The sequence below is a fragment of the Gallus gallus genome, chromosome 13 (genome assembly GCF_016699485.2).
Source record: "Gallus gallus isolate bGalGal1 chromosome 13, bGalGal1.mat.broiler.GRCg7b, whole genome shotgun sequence".
NCBI lineage: Eukaryota > Metazoa > Chordata > Aves > Galliformes > Phasianidae > Gallus > Gallus gallus.
Genome location: NC_052544.1, coordinates 16,265,183 through 16,281,793, shown reverse-complemented (window position 1 = coordinate 16,281,793; position 16,611 = coordinate 16,265,183). Strand labels below are relative to the sequence as shown.

The 16,611-nt window shown below is 49.3% G+C and overlaps 1 protein-coding gene across 3 annotated transcripts in view; it reads left to right on the top strand.

Annotated features, from left to right (window-relative positions):
* ACSL6 (acyl-CoA synthetase long-chain family member 6) overlaps positions 1 to 16,546 on the top strand; it is a 37,205-nt gene extending 20,659 nt beyond the window's left edge. For 2 of the 3 annotated variants that reach the window (XM_015294080.4, XM_015294076.4), the window contains exons 10-21: positions 2,139 to 2,212; positions 4,329 to 4,406; positions 6,279 to 6,413; positions 6,732 to 6,866; positions 7,966 to 8,061; positions 9,006 to 9,078; positions 9,228 to 9,316; positions 9,884 to 10,000; positions 10,245 to 10,388; positions 10,531 to 10,632; positions 10,965 to 11,036; positions 11,816 to 16,546. In XM_015294080.4, coding sequence (XP_015149566.2) covers positions 2,139 to 2,212; positions 4,329 to 4,406; positions 6,279 to 6,413; positions 6,732 to 6,866; positions 7,966 to 8,061; positions 9,006 to 9,078; positions 9,228 to 9,316; positions 9,884 to 10,000; positions 10,245 to 10,388; positions 10,531 to 10,632; positions 10,965 to 11,036; positions 11,816 to 11,956 — 1,256 coding nt within the window. In that variant the 3' untranslated portion in view covers positions 11,957 to 16,546. Of the gene's footprint in view, positions 1 to 2,138; positions 2,213 to 4,328; positions 4,407 to 4,462; positions 4,541 to 6,278; positions 6,414 to 6,731; positions 6,867 to 7,965; positions 8,062 to 9,005; positions 9,079 to 9,227; positions 9,317 to 9,883; positions 10,001 to 10,244; positions 10,389 to 10,530; positions 10,633 to 10,964; positions 11,037 to 11,815 lie in introns of all 3 variants that reach the window. The other variant, XM_015294077.4, reaches the window with a different exon arrangement.
* Positions 16,547 to 16,611: the final 65 nt, after the last annotated feature.

The window sequence follows — 16,611 nt, the reverse complement described above, 5'->3', positions numbered from 1 at the left end:
GGTTAGCTTTCTCCCACCCAATGCAGAGATATCCGGTTCTGCAGGCAGAAGGGCTGGCTTTGGGTAAGCCCACGTTTGGGTATTTCTAATGACCACATTGAGAGTTTTCTCTCTAGAAACACATTCCCATGGGCTTTTCCAGTTCTGAAGGTTTTCAGATGTATGGCTGTGCCATGAAAGCAATCATTGCTCTCAAGTTTGTAACTGGAAATTGTAGAGCTGGAAGCGATTTTAGCTGTTTATCAAAAAAAAAAAAATAGATCTAACAACCAGCAGTGGATTTGAACGTGTGCTTGTCTCTGCCAGGACCATCTGTCTGTGTGCCTCCATGGGGACAGGGGAGAGGCTGAGACCTCCGAGCTCAAGGCCAGCGTTCATTGCCTCGCTGGGAAATCAGCAGCACTCACAGATGGACCAAAGCACACAGAGGAAACGTCACGTTACAGTTGTGCATGCTGGCTGCTCCAGAACTGCAGTCTGCCATCCCCGTGAGGACTCCTCTGTTTCTGGTTGGATCAGAATCCCTTCCTGGAGCCGCTCTCCTCAGCCCAGCTGTGCCCCCACTCCCATTCATGGGTCGCACCGCTGTGAGGCTGCTGGAGGTGCTGCTGGGAAGAGCCACTTAGCAAGGCTGCTTTGTTGTGCATTGCCACATCAGCTTGGCGCTGAGATAAGGAGAAGCTCCCACACCCACTGTTATCGTATTGGGATTGCTGCGCTGCATTTCCACCATGAGATGGACAAAGTGCTGCTGTACGAGGAAATTCAAAGCGGAGCGGTCACACACGTGGCATGGGGTTTTTAAAAAGGATTAGCTTTGCTATTAACCACCTTTTCCTCTAGAAGTGCTAATTCTGGGAAAGGACTCCCAGCAGGGAACACTTCTGCTGGGCTGATGCCTACAGCAACAGGAGGAAATGAAGCACAAATGTAGACAGGAACCCCAAACCCAAACAGCTTCTACCTCTGCACTGGATTTCTCCCGATGAAGTCTGAGGTCTCAGAGCACCCAAGGAGCCTTCAAGAGAGCCCCCAGAGCTCCGTACTCTGCGGGTACAGAGGCACTTGTGCAATGCTGTGAGTGCACAGCTGCTTGTGCAGTCACCAAGGCTGAGCAAACCTGCTTGGGCTGACACAGCTACAGCAAGAGGAGCAATGCCTGGGCTGCTGGAGTGTGTTTACAGCTGGCGTTGGTTAATGGAGTTTTCCTGAGGGCGGGACCCAGGTGTGCACCCGGCCTCAGAGCCAGCATCAGCAGAGGCCAGCACCAAGGAGGGATATGTGTGAGATCCCAATAGCCCCCTGTGGCCACCTGTAAGGATTTGGGACCGAATAACTCAAAGGCGCTTGGAACACTGAGTGCAAATTTTGTGGTAAAAATAAGCTGTGCTCAGAATGTCCTGTCCCAGTGCAATAAACACATGCAATAATTATCATTTTGGTTCAGGCCTTTATTTGCCTACAGGAGAGCTGGGTGAGGGCTCAGGGCTCAGCACCGCACAGGTGGCCCCATCCTTCCCAGCAACTCTTTTCTGCAATGGACCCTTTGGGGGCAATGTGAAGTGGCTGTGCCAGGGCAGGAGGTGGCAGGGTGCTCTGCATGGAGCCCTGTGCTCTGTGCAGCCTGAGCTGATGGCACACACTCTGGCTCTGTCTGAGGGCCATCCACAATTCCAGCTGCTCTGTTCCTGGTGGAAACCACTGCTCAGGGTCTCTGATGGAAAGATGCATGCGGTGCTGAGTTCATGGGATCATTTTATTACATTTTGAGTACTGCAATAACTGCCTTTGGTAGATGCTACTGCATGGTGTGAGAATTACATGTTTTAAATATCATTTAACAATATTATTTGGACAATTTCCTGTTTGTTTGCTTGCTTTTAAGCTTTTGGAATCAGAGACTCATAGAATGGCCTGGGTTGAAAAGGCCCACAATGCTCATCCAGTTCCAACCCCCTGCTATGTGCAGGGTCGCCAACCAGCAGACCAGGCTGCCCAGAGCCACATCCAGCCTGGCCTTGGATGCCTGCAGGGATGGGGCATCCAAACCTCCTTGGGCAACCTGTTCCAGCGTGAAATGAAGTGGAAATTAACCACCGTCTCACCTTTTAAAAATCTCCCTCTGTTCTTCCTTGCAGGAAACCCCAAAGGTGCTATGCTGACACATGGGAACGTGGTGGCTGACTTTTCAGGCTTTTTGAAAGTGACAGAGGTGAATACCGCGGTTGGGAAACTCGCCGTGTGTGGGGTTGGGCTGCAGCAGGGGCTGGAGATGTGGTACCACTGCTAAGAGCCACGTTTCTCTTAGATGAAGGCCGATTCCCAGCCTGGGCTCTGTGAGGCACGGGGTGCTGCCGAGGAGCATTGCTGTCTCCATGGACCGGTGTGGGGAGAGGAGAGCAAGCAGAGCTTGCGGGGCTGAGCAGTGCCTGAAAGAGCAGTGTCTGCTGCTGGGGATGCCCGTGCAGTGTCCTCACATGAAAGCTTTCTATGCATATAACATCTGTACATACACTTATGGAAACTTACACTTTTTCAAGATCAAAGTGGTTGATTTCATTTATGTTACTGTATATCTTGGTTTTGGCTGTACTGCAGCCATATGCGTGTGTAATATATTTCATGCTGCCTTTGTTTAGAAACCACATAGAAGGCAGACTTTCTCTAGCACAACATATTAAGAACTGCATGCTGCTTGTCCCTATTGAATATGAGAATCTCTGTTGGCAGCAAACAGGTGGTTCTGTGAAGCTGCAGCATGCATGTGGGCTGCCCCATTTATTGCAGCACAGCCCTTGTTTGCCCTGGGGTTGGTGCAGGCTGTACTGTGATCTCAGTTCCCCAGCCCTGCAGTTTTCTCCACCTGCAGATGGCTGCCGGGCTCGTGTTGCGGGGCTGGGGCTGCCTCGGGGGTGCAGGGGTGCACGAGTGGCAGCTGATGCCTCGAGGCCTCCAGCTTCCAAAGGGCAGCAGAGTTTATTTTGGAAGGGAACGCCTCAGGGGAAAGCCGTGTCTCCCAGGGCCGTGGGCTCAGTGCTTGCTGACAGCAGATGCTTGTGCTAATCCCAAAGGTGTCGGGTTGAGGTGTGAGGCTGCTGAGTGTGCCCTATCCCAGCGCTGGGGCACTGCAGGGCGAGCTGTGAGCGCAGCACAGATCCAGCCAAGTGCCAAGCACTGGCATCTGTCAGCAACGTGTGAGCACCTGGAGCGAGGGGCACCCAGACCACTGTTTGCATACTTCTGTGCCACTTTGGCTTAGTTCAGTTATTTTCCTAAGCAGATTATTACTTTTTTTTAAGTGAACTTAGACCTTTATCATAAGGTTATTCTCAAATGCCAGGGCACTGCTTTCATTTAATCTGTTTAGCTGCAGCGGCTGCAATGCCATTAAATGCCAGCACCTTGGTTCCATTTAAAAACAAATCATTTCTTGTGTGGGCATTTAAAGCAGCACAACAAAGCGGCCTGGCTGGTGGTGCCGATGGTTTCACATCACCAGAGCCCATCATAACGAATGTATGAATAGAACTGCAGGTCTGACTGGCTTAGTTCGGGTGGACACAATCCGAAGTAGGATGCTGGAAAGGCCCATGTTTGGCCTCACTGCGCACACCCAGATGAACCTCAGTGGGACAGCCCAAGCAGCACACTTCCTCTGCTGTGGAGCAGTGGTTCTGGCACAGCCATGGAGGTGCACCGGGGGTGTAACTGCCAATCCCAGGAGCCAGAGCTGCTGCACTCATTTTGCATTGGTTTCTGGCCTTGGTGCAAGCTGGTGGGTCATCAGGTTGTCTGTTTTCCTAAGCCATAGCGTTATGGTGAGCTGTACCCCTGACCACACAGGCAGAAAGGCATGACCCAAGTAAGGTTCTTGGTGCTAAGCAATGGCATCGGTGGCTTTTATTTTTTGCCTTTCTTTCCTCAGCACGCCTGTCTTTGGGGCAGTGCTAATGCACTTAAAATCCCATTTTAATCAAGAAAACGATGAGGAAACACTAACAGCAATCATTAGTTTCTGTAGCTAAGTGATCCAACGCCCCCCCCCACCCAAATCCAAGATTAACCGAAGGGAACCCAATAACCACCAGCTGTGATTGTGCCGACACTGCGCTGTGTCCATCTCCGTGCTCTGTTCTCCTCCCACTAACGCAGCTCCATCACTGCTGTGCCTTAACGCTTCACGTCGTGCGCTGCTCCCTTCCTCTCTCGATGATCTTTCCCCTTTTGTTCCTCTTGGTGCCGTTTTTCTCGTTACCGTTTTATGACTCTCTTGTTGTCTTCCTGTCAGTGTTTCTTTCCTTTCTGTCTCCCATGCCCTCCACCTGCAGAAAGTGATCTTTCCGAGACAGGACGATGTGCTCATCTCCTTCCTGCCTCTGGCTCACATGTTTGAGAGAGTGATCCAGGTAAGCTCCTGCCCCAACTGACGCGGCCTCGTGGGGCCCCTTCTGCTTTCTTCCAGAGTCAGTGGTCTCCTACTTGTGAGGATGTTCACATTTCCTATTTGCCTTTAGCACACATGTTTGAGCGAATGGTGCAGGTAAGGTCCCACCGGCAGTGGAAATCGCCTTTTCTTTTGTTTTTCCACACCGAAAGCAATAAAATGAATAAAATACTAAATACCCACCGACCCGCGTAGCACTAAAACGCCTGCACTCCTCGAGGGCTGCGCGGTGACGCCGGGTCCTGCTCTGGGGATAGCGATAATGGGAGCAAAGGCGGTTCTGCACCCTTATTTTCATCAGCTCATATCCTTCTGATGCAGAAATACGCAGAACTCAGCAGGGAGCTGAGCCAGCACAGCACCGGGCATCGTGCTCTGCGCGTGGGCTGCATCCCCTGCAGGTAGCAATATGTGCATCCCTTGCAGATAGCAGCTGACAGCAGCATGCACAGAGGGCTCGTACATCCCTTCCGGGAGGCCAGGTGATGATTTGTAATAATGAGCTCTCCCAGCCTGGAAATGTGGGAGCTAAGAAGTGGTTCAACACACGAGGAGTGGGTCTGGGCTCAGCTGCAGCCCAGCACCTTCCCAGCGGTGCTGATGCCGATGGAATTGGACAGACATCCAGGCACAGGGCTCCCCTTAGCAGTGTGCCAGAAATGATGCACCCAGCCCTGCTAAAGCACTTGCAAATTGGAACTGAAAGCCCATAAAAGATTTGGAGAATTACAGCCCGGCGTATCCTTGCTTGTCAGTCGAATCCTGGAAGTCACACTGGGTCAGTGTGCCAGAGCTGCTCACGCAAAGCACTTTGCTGCTAATGAGAGCAGAATTATTACAAAGTCATCTGCCTGGGCAGGAATATAGGAACTTTTGGTATAACCTCATTGCTGCTGCACTGATAGGGGCAGCTCCAAAGCACGCCGTATGAGGGATGCTTGGGTTAAACTCTTGCTGAAAACACTCCTTCATGCAGAGAATTTTCTAAAGCGTTAAAAATCATCCCCAAGACTATTCTGAGCAACAAACACTGTGTCAGCTTCCCCAGTTTTAGCCCACATCAGTAATTCCTGGGACTCGCAGCTAAAATTGTATAGCAATGTTCTTTAGGGCTAGACGTACTTTAGAATAGAATTTTAGATACTAGAGTAGAACTGTCCTGCTGGGAGGTACCCACAGGGGTCATCATTTGCAGTTCCCAGTGAGCCTGCAGTGATGACACAGTGGTGCAATTCCAGCTCCAGCGAGGTGGCTGCTGGCTGCCCTGCTGCTGGAACATCACAGCTCTGCTGCACGTCAGCTCTTTCCTCACCTGATGCAAAGCAGCCCGTTTGCTTTCTGAAAACATCCTTCCAAAATAAAATAAAAGCCTATTTCTGAGACTTCTGGAGCTGTACGTTGCAGGCAACTGAAGCATCTTCAAAGAGGTGTTTGTGGGATACAGGATCAGGCACTGTATTGCTAACGTAGTCTGTATTGTTATGCTTAAACAAAACTAAAGTATTAACACCTAAAAACAGCGTGCAGAGCCCAACCTCGGGCTGCCGGGGTGCAGGGAGAGCCTTTCCCCATGCAGCAGCTCCTCGTTCTTCCAGAAAGTGGCAAATCTGGTGGATGCTGAGTTCCCAGTTCTGAAAATGCCAACAACCACCCATGCAATTCCACTCTGTGCAAAATTAACCTTTATGTTGATAGATCTTTTCAAAGCACCATTTTTGCCATACTGGAGAGCGGGATTTCGGGAAGGGCATTTCTGTGCGCAGGAGGTGGGATGCTCTGCCCCAGGGATTAAGAGCAAGGAGGTCTGACGTGGCGGTTTTCCTCTCCATCACAGTCTGTAGTGTACTGCCACGGAGGGCGAATCGGCTTCTTCCAAGGCGACATCCGCCTGCTGTCCGATGACATGAAGGCACTGCGCCCCACCATCTTCCCTGTCGTGCCGCGCCTGCTGAACAGGATGTATGACAAGGTGAGCCTCATCGCTTTGCTTTTTGCTATAACAAAGCTTCTGCCCCCCACCCTAGGGTTTATCCAAAACATTCCTTTTCCTTTTCTCCCTTTTGCCTTGCTCCCTTTCCGCGCTAAGGCGTAGCACAGCCTTACTCAGCTGTGTTGCTGCCATCCCTGTGCCCCAGCTGAGCTGCACAACTGTAAGTGCACAGTGCTGTTGGTGGCACCGAGGGCTGTGGTTGGGTGGCTGCAGGCAGTGCATTGGGCTGATGGTCAGAGCTGTGAGCCCCAGGCCCCCCCCGGGCTCACCCGACCCACTCTGCTCTCCCCGCTGCAGATCTTCAGCCAGGCGGACACCTCCCTGAAGCGCTGGGTGCTGGAGTTCGCCGCCAGGAGGAAAAAGGCTGAGGTTCGGAATGGGATCATCAGAAACGACAGCCTGTGGGACAAGCTCTTCTTTAACAAAATACAGGTATGGAATTTAAAAAGTGAGCCTAAGGTCAGAGAACTGTGGTTTCTTCTGGTAGCAATCTGTGCTCCCTAAAGTCGGCACAGTCTGCCTGCCTGCCTGACCACCATACTGCAGCCCATTGCTGATCACCAGCAAATGGCAGACCGAGAAACTGAATAGAAGAAGGAAACGGAGCATGGTTTGTTGTTCCATTCACTTCTGCTACTTTTCTATTTGTATTTCTGGATCTATGCTCAGCATACAGATCTGGCCCAATGGGCTCAGCAGCACAGAGGGTATGGGGCTCCGGGTAGGAGGCGTGAGGGGAGAAGAGGAATAAGAGATGGAAGAGACGTGGCTCCAATGCTCTGCAGATCCTCCACAGATAACAATTGCTCTCAGGGTTGGGTTTCACTCAGGCAGACTCACAGCTGATGTTTTCCAAAGGAAAGCAAGAGTGAGTAAAAGCCAGTAGAGCAAAAGTAGGAGGCCCTGATCGCTTCATTTTCCAATTGGATAACTTATCTGGAGACACGCCGCTTCGTTTATAGCCAGAGGAACTGGCAGTGCCTTCCACGGGGCTGAGCTGTGCAGGGCTGGGCAGGGGCTGCTCTGTGCTTGTTCCTTTTTGCTTTCATGGAAAGCAAAATGAAATGGTGGGCAGGAAGCAGCACAGGAATGCTGTACTACTCCCAAAGTATGCGCGAGGTCACATGTCCTTTAAAAAGGGTGGCATTGCTTTAGGTTGCTTGGGAGCCTGTTAACAAGAGGGTGCCAGCGAGCACAGAAAAAAGCAGTGGGGAAGAGAATGATTCTTCTCCGGGGTTACCTCAAGTCAGAAGTGCTGCAAGAGGACGTGAAATGGATGTGATGGAGCAGAGCTGTGCCTTGGGCATCATTTCTGCCCAGGAGGGACACAGTCATTGCTTTCAAGATTTAGCCGGGTTTTGTTTCTAAGGGAACACTCAGGGTCGGTTCACATTTCCATAGTACAGCTGAGTGTTCTAGAGGGAACAGAAGTGAGGCCATTCAGTGCAAGCTCTGCATAAGAAATACACACAATTTGTCCATCTGTACTGATCCATGCTGTTTCCTTTTGTTTTCTGGTGCTGTCCCGCAGGCGAGCCTCGGTGGGTGCGTCCGCATGATAGTGACGGGTGCTGCCCCAGCCTCTCCGACTGTCCTGGGCTTCCTGCGGGCGGCCCTGGGCTGCCAGGTGAGCCAAGGGCTGGGGCTGGGACTGCGTATGGGGCACCCATGGCAGCAGCAGGGCTTGTGGGCACCCAGCGTCCCCATGGTGGGGACAGGGGGTGGCCTCGGGCACCAGGAGGTGCTGAGATATCCCACCTGTCTCAGCTCTTAAAAACCACGGAGTCATTAAGGTTGGAAAAGACCTAAAAGGTCGTCAAGCCCAACCATCAACCCATCTCCACCACGTCCACTCATGGGATTGTAGAATCATTAAGGTTGGAAAAGACCTCTCAGATCCCCAGGCCTGGTGCCAGCCAACCCCACAGTGCCTGCTGACCGTGTGCCCCAGTGCCACATCCCCATGGTCTGGAACACCTTCAGGGACGATGACTTTCCCACTCCCTGGGCAGCTGTGCCAATGCCTGACTGCTCTTTGGAGAATAAATTGCTCCTAATATCCAACCTGAACCTGCCCTGGGGCAACTTGAAGCCATTATGCATGTGTCATTTATTACACAACATTTACTCTATATATAAATGTGCGAGAAGAGTAACCTGTAGGCATGGCACGTAAGATCCCCACCCTTACTAGAGAGTTTCTTCTCTCTGACCGGGAAGCCCAGGACAATTACAAGGCCTCATTCGAGAGCTTAAAATTAAATGTAAAAAAAACCTGTAAATGTTGAAAATGCCCCCAAAAATACCACTTTTTCCCACTGACAACTTCCTCCTGCCAAGTAACATCCTGCTAGACTCAAAAGCAAACTGCTGGACTCGTCTGCTCGCTGTTTTCAGCTCTCCATAACAGTGTGACTCATAGGAAAAGTAATTCTGCAGGGCCAGGGAAAGTCCCCATCCATGCCCCGTCCCGCTGCTCACAGCAGGGTCAGCTCACAGGGCTGTGCCCGGGACTCCTCCTGCAGCAGTGAGGTGCTGTGCACTGACTCGGGGTGCCCATTCCTTTGGCAGGTATACGAGGGGTACGGGCAGACGGAGTGCACGGCGGGCTGCACCTTCACCACCCCCGGGGACTGGACCTCAGGTAATGGATTTCTTCCTTTTCCACATGATTTCTGCACACAGAATTCCTGCGGGAACGCCAGGCGTATCTACAGCTATGCAACTAATAATAACATGCCAATTATTGTGTGTAAGAGAGCGGACAAATGAGCTGCCAACTTTAATTGCCAGGTCATGTGGGAGCCCCTCTGCCCTGCAACTTAATCAAACTGAAGGACGCGGAGGAGCTGAATTATTTTGCTTCTAAAGGAGAAGGAGAGGTAGGAAGTCACATTTTAATGTAAAACCCTCATTGGTGGACACTGTACTAAGATGTAGTTATAGAAGCATTTTACATCTGTGAGGTGCACAAGTTTATTTACTATGGCCATCAGGGAAGGAAAGCAGCAGTTTACCAACACAGCAGTGAAGCATTTGTTAACAAGGGGCTCTGGCAGCACTGCCAGCCAATGCCACTCCTGATTACTTCCAAGGCTGAGGCTGAGTTAATTAGTTTGGCTATAGAGCTAAGTTACCATTTCTCTGTTGCTGTCGTTTCTGTATTACATAGAGATTAAACATATTGAAATCACTTTTTTTGCTTTTAAACTGCAAGCCAAATGAAAATCAACATTAAGCCAACGGGTTTTGCATCCCCTCCTTCATACATCATTCGTTTGAAAAAATCCAAAAATATATATTAAAAAATGTATAGCTGAATATGTTTTATTAGCATGGGGCACGGCCATGACATCAGCCTGCAGCATACATCAGTGAATCACTGTTCAACTGCTGTAACCTCAGCAGAATAATGATGGAATTTAACAGCAGCCCGCCCTGCTTTGCAGATATGTGTGAAAGGACCGAACGTTTTCAAGGGTTATCTGAAAGATGAGGAGAGGACAAGCGAAGCACTGGACCAGGAGGGCTGGCTGCACACCGGAGACATTGGGAAGTGGTTACCTGTGCGTATCCAGATGAGTGGTGCCTGTGTGAGTTGTGCTGTCCCACGTACACGTTCAGGTTCTGCATGTGGCCTTCCGAGCGCATCTGTCCTTAGGAAAGGCTACGCTGAATTTTGGCAGTATAAACTCAGTTGTGTCAGTGAGGCACTTTCTGGCCATGTAAGCTGTTGTGTTTAGAGTGGATTTGTTGAGCTGTTGTGGTGAAATAACCTCTCTGGGATCTCTCACTTCTTTCTCTCAACAGAATGGGACTCTCAAAATCATTGATCGGAAAAAGCATATATTTAAACTTGCTCAGGGAGAATACATTGCACCGGAGAAGATAGAGAACATCTACATCCGCAGTGACCCCGTGGCCCAGGTCTACGTCCATGGAGACAGCCTGCAGGTACGGCGGGGCCACCACAATACGCCTTACTGCAACATGTTGGCAAATTCCTGACCTGATTGGGCAAGAAGCGATAATATCCCATCAAATTCAGCCTGACGGTGCATTCAGCCTCTGCCTGACCCTTCTGCTTTCCCTGCAGGCCTTCCTGGTGGGAATCGTGGTGCCGGATGCTGAAGCGATGCCAGGCTGGGCAAAGAAGAGAGGGTTTGATGGAACGTATGAAGAGCTCTGTAGAAATAAGGTTGGTTGTTGCACCTTTCTGCACTGCAGTCATTGTGCTGATGGGGCGTGATGCCCCTTCTCAGGGCAAGAACCATCTGCTCGCTGAGGTCAGAGGGATGGCTGAGCCAGCAGCACCCCGCATTGTGCCTTTCCACTCCTAAAGCATTAGCATAACCTCACTTACTCTTGGCGTTTGTGCCTTTCTTCATTAGAATATCTGCTAATTACTTGTTGTCCATGAGGAGCTTGAGCTTATCTCAGAAACACATATGTTTGTGATGAACAGTGATGTTAACTGTGTGTAAGGTGTGTTTCTGGTATTTCATGGTGGATGTATGTGTTTTAACCCAGGAACTGCAGAAGGCAATAATGGAAGACATGGTACGGTTAGGGAAGGAGAGCGGGCTTCATTCCTTTGAGCAGGTAAATGGCATTTATTGTGGCCATACTGGCATTGGTCTGCACACACTGAAAGGAGATTTGTTAGCATTCAGTGTGATACTGCATGTGGGGTGTGGGTGATGTCTGCAGTCTGATACCAGGGTTCAAGATGGGTGCTTTGAGGACTGACTCCTTCCCAGTGAAGGCACTGTAAGGAACTGGGGCTCAAACTGCCACTCTTATAACCAACACAGGGCAGGCTGCTGTTTTATTTCCAGCCTATGCACCAATCTTTTTCTGTCACTTGTGTAAATATTTGTGCAACAGAGCCATAAACACCTCAGGAGGAGAGATCTGCAATCAGTAATGAAGTACAGAGCTCTAAAGCACACTAAAAAAACACTCTTTATAATATCAAATACTTATTTCTCTTAAAATAATGAGCTTCCCAATCATTACGTACAGCTAGCAAGGAGCTTTTGCTCTCGTATTTACTCTCATGTAGTCTGTTTCTGGATGGTAGCTCCAGTGGATAATTCCCCATATCTTTGTGAAGCAGAAGCAGCATTAAGCACAGACCTGCTATTCTTCTTGTCCCCATTATGCATGAAAATGAATCTATATTAAAAAGAATCGAGTTTAGAAATGAAAAGCAATAGTTTGTAGCGCACGTTTATCTGTGGTAATAAGTCTGGTTTGCTCCTGCTGTGGTCTTCACCACGCTTTGGTTTCATGCAGAAATAGAGGTCCACGTGCACACCAAGAAGTCGTGCATAGCGACTGCCATCTCTGCTCCAGATGTGTCCCTTTCTTTATTCCAGGTCAAAGCCATTCACATCCACTCCGATATGTTCTCAGTACAGAACGGTTTGTTGACGCCGACGTTAAAAGCCAAGAGACCAGAACTGAGAGATTACTTCAAAAAACAGATAGAAGAGCTATATTCCAGCATCTCCATCTGAAACCAGAGGAAGAACCTTCCGAGTAACGGACTTTGTAGCAATATTAGGATAACGCTCAGAAGTACAGAGCCAGAATGACACAGCTGAAGCGGATGAGCATCTGAATCTTAAGTTTGAGCCTTTTTTTGCTTTAGGATTTCACCACTAACCATCATTTCCCTTTTCCCTCTGTTCTTCATCAGGTGCGATATGGGTTTTACTCTATGGACACGGTCGGGTACCACCATGCTCAATTGCCACAAAATCTACAGCGATTTCAATCCATGACCGAGTAAATTATGGAAATTCAGTAATAACTATAAGCGTTTCAAGACTAACCTAGGGAAAGTTTCAGATACGTCTGTTGATATTTGATTGTAAATAACCTACACATTAGAGACTGAAATTGTGGATAAATCAGCAATGTGGTCTACCTCAAGCTATCGGCGATTGATGGTGAAAGCCTATGTTCCCTGATCTGTAGCTTCAAGCTGGATATTGGTTTATACACTAAGTGATAGTTTTTATATTTTCCAGGAATTAAAGCCCATCAGTTTGACTTAATCACTAACGACCTAACAGCCAGAATAGAAACAAGAACAAATCTCCTGGTACTTGTGTTCAATAGGCCTCTCAGTGTATGACACCTAATGGACAACCACTGCTTGGGATCCCAACAACGTGTTGGCATGCTGCAGGGCAGGAGCCCCCAGCCCCCTCCAGCTGAGCCCAGCACTTCCTGCACGGCCATTTCAGGTGGCCCGGCAGCCCAGGGATGCTGCAGCACAGCAACACGAGGCCTGCATGAGAGCCAGCTGTGTCTGGTCCCTGCTTTATTACTCTGCAGTCTGGTTGAGTTGGTTCCCTTTTGCAATAGCGCTTAGGGAATGGAGCACGTGGTGTGAGCAGCGCTGAGCAACGTGGGTCTGACTGGAGAACAGCTGGCCTGGGATGCAGCCATGCTGGAGAAGAGGAGGAAACACTGCTCAAAGTGGCCATGAGGACAGTTCTGGCCCCAAAGTGCTGTGGGGTAATGCATTGGCTGTGGTTGCCAGGAAAGCACCTCCATGTGCAGATGTTTGCATCCAGCTATCACCTGCAGTGACCTCTCTGCAATATGCAGCAAGTTTTGGGAGGAAACCTGGATCTATGAGCAGCCATTGGAAGGGGCCGGGAATGGAGGCTGGAGAGCAAACTGCCAATAAAAGCACAGTGCAAAGCAGTGAGAAGCTATGAGGTCAGGGAGTGTGAGCACTGGGGCTGCTAAACAGGGTCCTACATCCACCTGTGTGCATTACCAGCTGCTGTGTGCTGCACCAGCACCATGGGGCTCTGCCTGCTAGACCTGTCTTGCTAGGGCAGTGAAGGAACACGTTTTCTCACCCAGAGGGTGGTGACGCACTGAACAGGTTGCCCAAGGAGGCTGTGGATGCCCCATCCCTGCAGGCATTCAAGGCCAGGCTGGATGTGGCTCTGGGCAGCCTGGTCTGCTGGTTGGCGACCCTGCACATAGCAGGGGGTTGGAACAAGATGAGCGTTGTGGTCCTTCTCAACCCAGGCCATTCCACGATTTTCTCTTAGGCTGGAAGCCACCGTAGACTCTTGAAACTAAAAGATAAATTATTAATCTGAAATCTCTCTCATTTCCCCTCTGAAATCCCATTGCATGCTTTAAAAATTAAATAAATTGAATTGATGAGTTAGTTTTACACAGAGGCTGATTTATGGCAGTCATTTCAGAACAAAGAGAAAGGAAATTGTTACCATAATCACTCAGGCACAGAACGAGGCGGTTTGATCTATTAAACGTGGGAGGGTTGGTCTGAATCCCATCTGTGCCTGATTCTTCATCAGATTCCAACGTAATGATTCATATCTGTAGAAAGCAAGTAAGAAAACTCACTGCTGTGACCTGATGGTGGACCTTCATTTCTCATCGCTGTACACAGCAAGAGCATCCCTGGGGAGTCTGGGCGTGGGGTGTGCAGTAGCAGAGGCAGTCTGGCTCTTTAGGTCAGGTCATGTAGGAGTCTCATCTCGGAGGAGCGCAGCTCATCCCATCTGTGGAGCCCCAAAACAGTCATCCCATACAGATGGTCCAGCACAGCGATGGGCCTGGCACCATTTCCTCTGTTCTTTTTGAATGCCAACAAATATCTGCCACCTTAAGTACAGAAAAGTTGTTTTCTCCTGACCTGTTCCTGCCGCACAAATTTAGCTCCCTTTTCTCCTGAGCTGACCGATGTACCAGGTTCATCTGACCGCTGTGCTCTGGCTCCCGATGTGAGTTAACTTCTGGCTTGGAAGGCCGATGTTGTGAAGTACGGGGTGCTGCTTTGTTACCGAACAGTGCATCTCTTTTTGGTATCTGATGCAAAAGATTGGATGCACCACAGCCAATGATACGGACACCAAGAACAAAAAGGACCATAACAGAATGATGCAAAATTTGGGAGAAATCTGGGGGAAATTCAGCCCTGAAGCGTGAATATTTTCAGAACTTGTGAAAAGCCGTATGAATAAATCAGAGCTGCCTCTGTTGGTTTCTCATGTGATCAGATACTCCTCTGCAGGTGACTCTCCAGAAGCGTAACAAACGCTATGAGAGCTTACAGGTTGCCACGAGCACATGAGTAAGGCATGAGCCAGGCAGAAACGCTCCTCCCCAACTTGCAGCAGGGTTTGTTTTGCTTTGAGCTCTCTCCAACCGCTGCCCTTCTTGTGAACAGCAGGGAAAACCCCAGGGTTGTCCACCAACCAGTTCAGCCTTTTCTCCTGATAACCAACGTCAACACTCCTTTCTCATACGTTCTTATTGAAAGAGTCGGGACTCAGTGCTATTGCGCAGATGGCAATGCATGCTACGCTTCTCTGTAAACAGCGCTGTTCTTGATGGCTTAAAGATGACTGTTTAACTACTCAGTGTCACTGGGGCATTAACTCTGCAACCTGACAATAAAAGCCCAGTGAATCTGGCACAGCTCTGTTGCTGCTGCAGGTGGGATCCGTGCAAAAACACGCTTGCCCTGAGCAGCCACGTGTGACCGGGTAGTTTTACAGCCCCTTCCCCAAAGGCTATGTGTGCTGCAGCCCGATTTATTGTGGTCTCTTATGTATCCAAAACGGGAGTTTCTTCCTGGGCCTGGTGCTATGCCTGTCAGATCGCTGGAACGCCGCCTCTGGTGATCACATATGAAAATCAGAATAAAATACTTCTTCCAGGAAGAGCAAATTGCTTACTTATATATTTTGTACGTCCTTTGCTTGGTATACTGCACAGAAAAGACACACTCAAGTGTGAGCAGGAACCACGAGACAGCCTCAGTGCTGGCAGGAGATGTGCAGAAAAGGCACGTGTGCAGGCTGACACGGCTCACAGCCCAGGTGAGGGCCGCTGGTTGTGGATGCAGTTCTGTCCTCCCATCTGTCGTCACTGTTACTACGGATATATCAGCATCAGCAAAGTCCAGTGTCCTTTCTGCCACGGTCACAGATCTTGGCATAGAACAGAACAGTCTGACCTATCCAATCTCCTGGGACAAAACAAGCTAAAGCATTTGTTATTTGAAGCACAAACTGGTGATCTACATGTAAATACATTGCTACAAGATGAATGTATACTGGGAAAGATTATACTATTTTTGCATGGTAGCGGATTATTAAAGACCTCTCGATGCCTTACGTACACGTTGGCAAAGCATTTTATTTAGAGGCAATTCTCCCTGCGTACTTCTTCCTTCTTTATCTCACTTTGGTTTCGCCTGTGGAAAAAAACATCTACCAGAATCAGGTCTCTGTTTGTTCTTGGAATTAACTTCCTTCAGTACTTTGTGCGTTCGATGGTCCCTACGCCACGTTTTCTCCCACTAAATGGTGACACTGAGCCTATTTGTTATGGGGGAGAAATCCACATTCCTGGATAACCGGAGGGAAACAGCTTCAGATGTGTGGAATTGTTCCAAACTAAAATGTTTTGAGGCACCCAGAGTCCTTTTAAGCCCTTCGTTTCAGCTTTTGTTATGCATTTCAGCAAAGTAGAAGCAGCAAACAAGCGATGCGTTCTGGGAGTGTTGCCTATTTTGGAAGGGAAAGGATGAGAATATAACAAACATTTGTGTAGAAGAACCACACTGATTTTTCCACGTTGGTACATGGGACTGAACGTCAAAAAGTCACCAATGGAAACCTTTGTAAAGAACGAAATGGCCCCATTTCTGAAGGCTCATTGGAGCTCCTCATGGGCTGGCATACGGTAAAGGCTCTTTGTACGACCCAATGTCTCTCCAGCACTCTGTCCTCACCATCGGTCCGAAGTCGTTCAGAACGTGTGCCTATAGGAAACGTGTCATAAAAACCCAGTAAAATAACAACCAAAGGAATGCTGGAGCCTCACATTGACTTTGGCAGTCATCTACAAACGAAAACCACCCAACGTAAGCGTTGCAAAGTTCTCTGAAGACGCAGCAGTCTTTGTGTCATGGTTTCACTTCTTATTTAAAACCAATAGCGGTACAACAAAGCGTGTGTGCTTGTTTCATGTGAACTGGCTGCTGGGAATGCACAGTGTGTTTTCAGACCGCGTGGCTCAAACAATAAAGTCTAAAAGCTGTCCGTCTCTGCTCCGTTCCTGTGTGCTGCGCTCCCCGGGCACGCCGCAATGCCCAGGGATGCTCTGT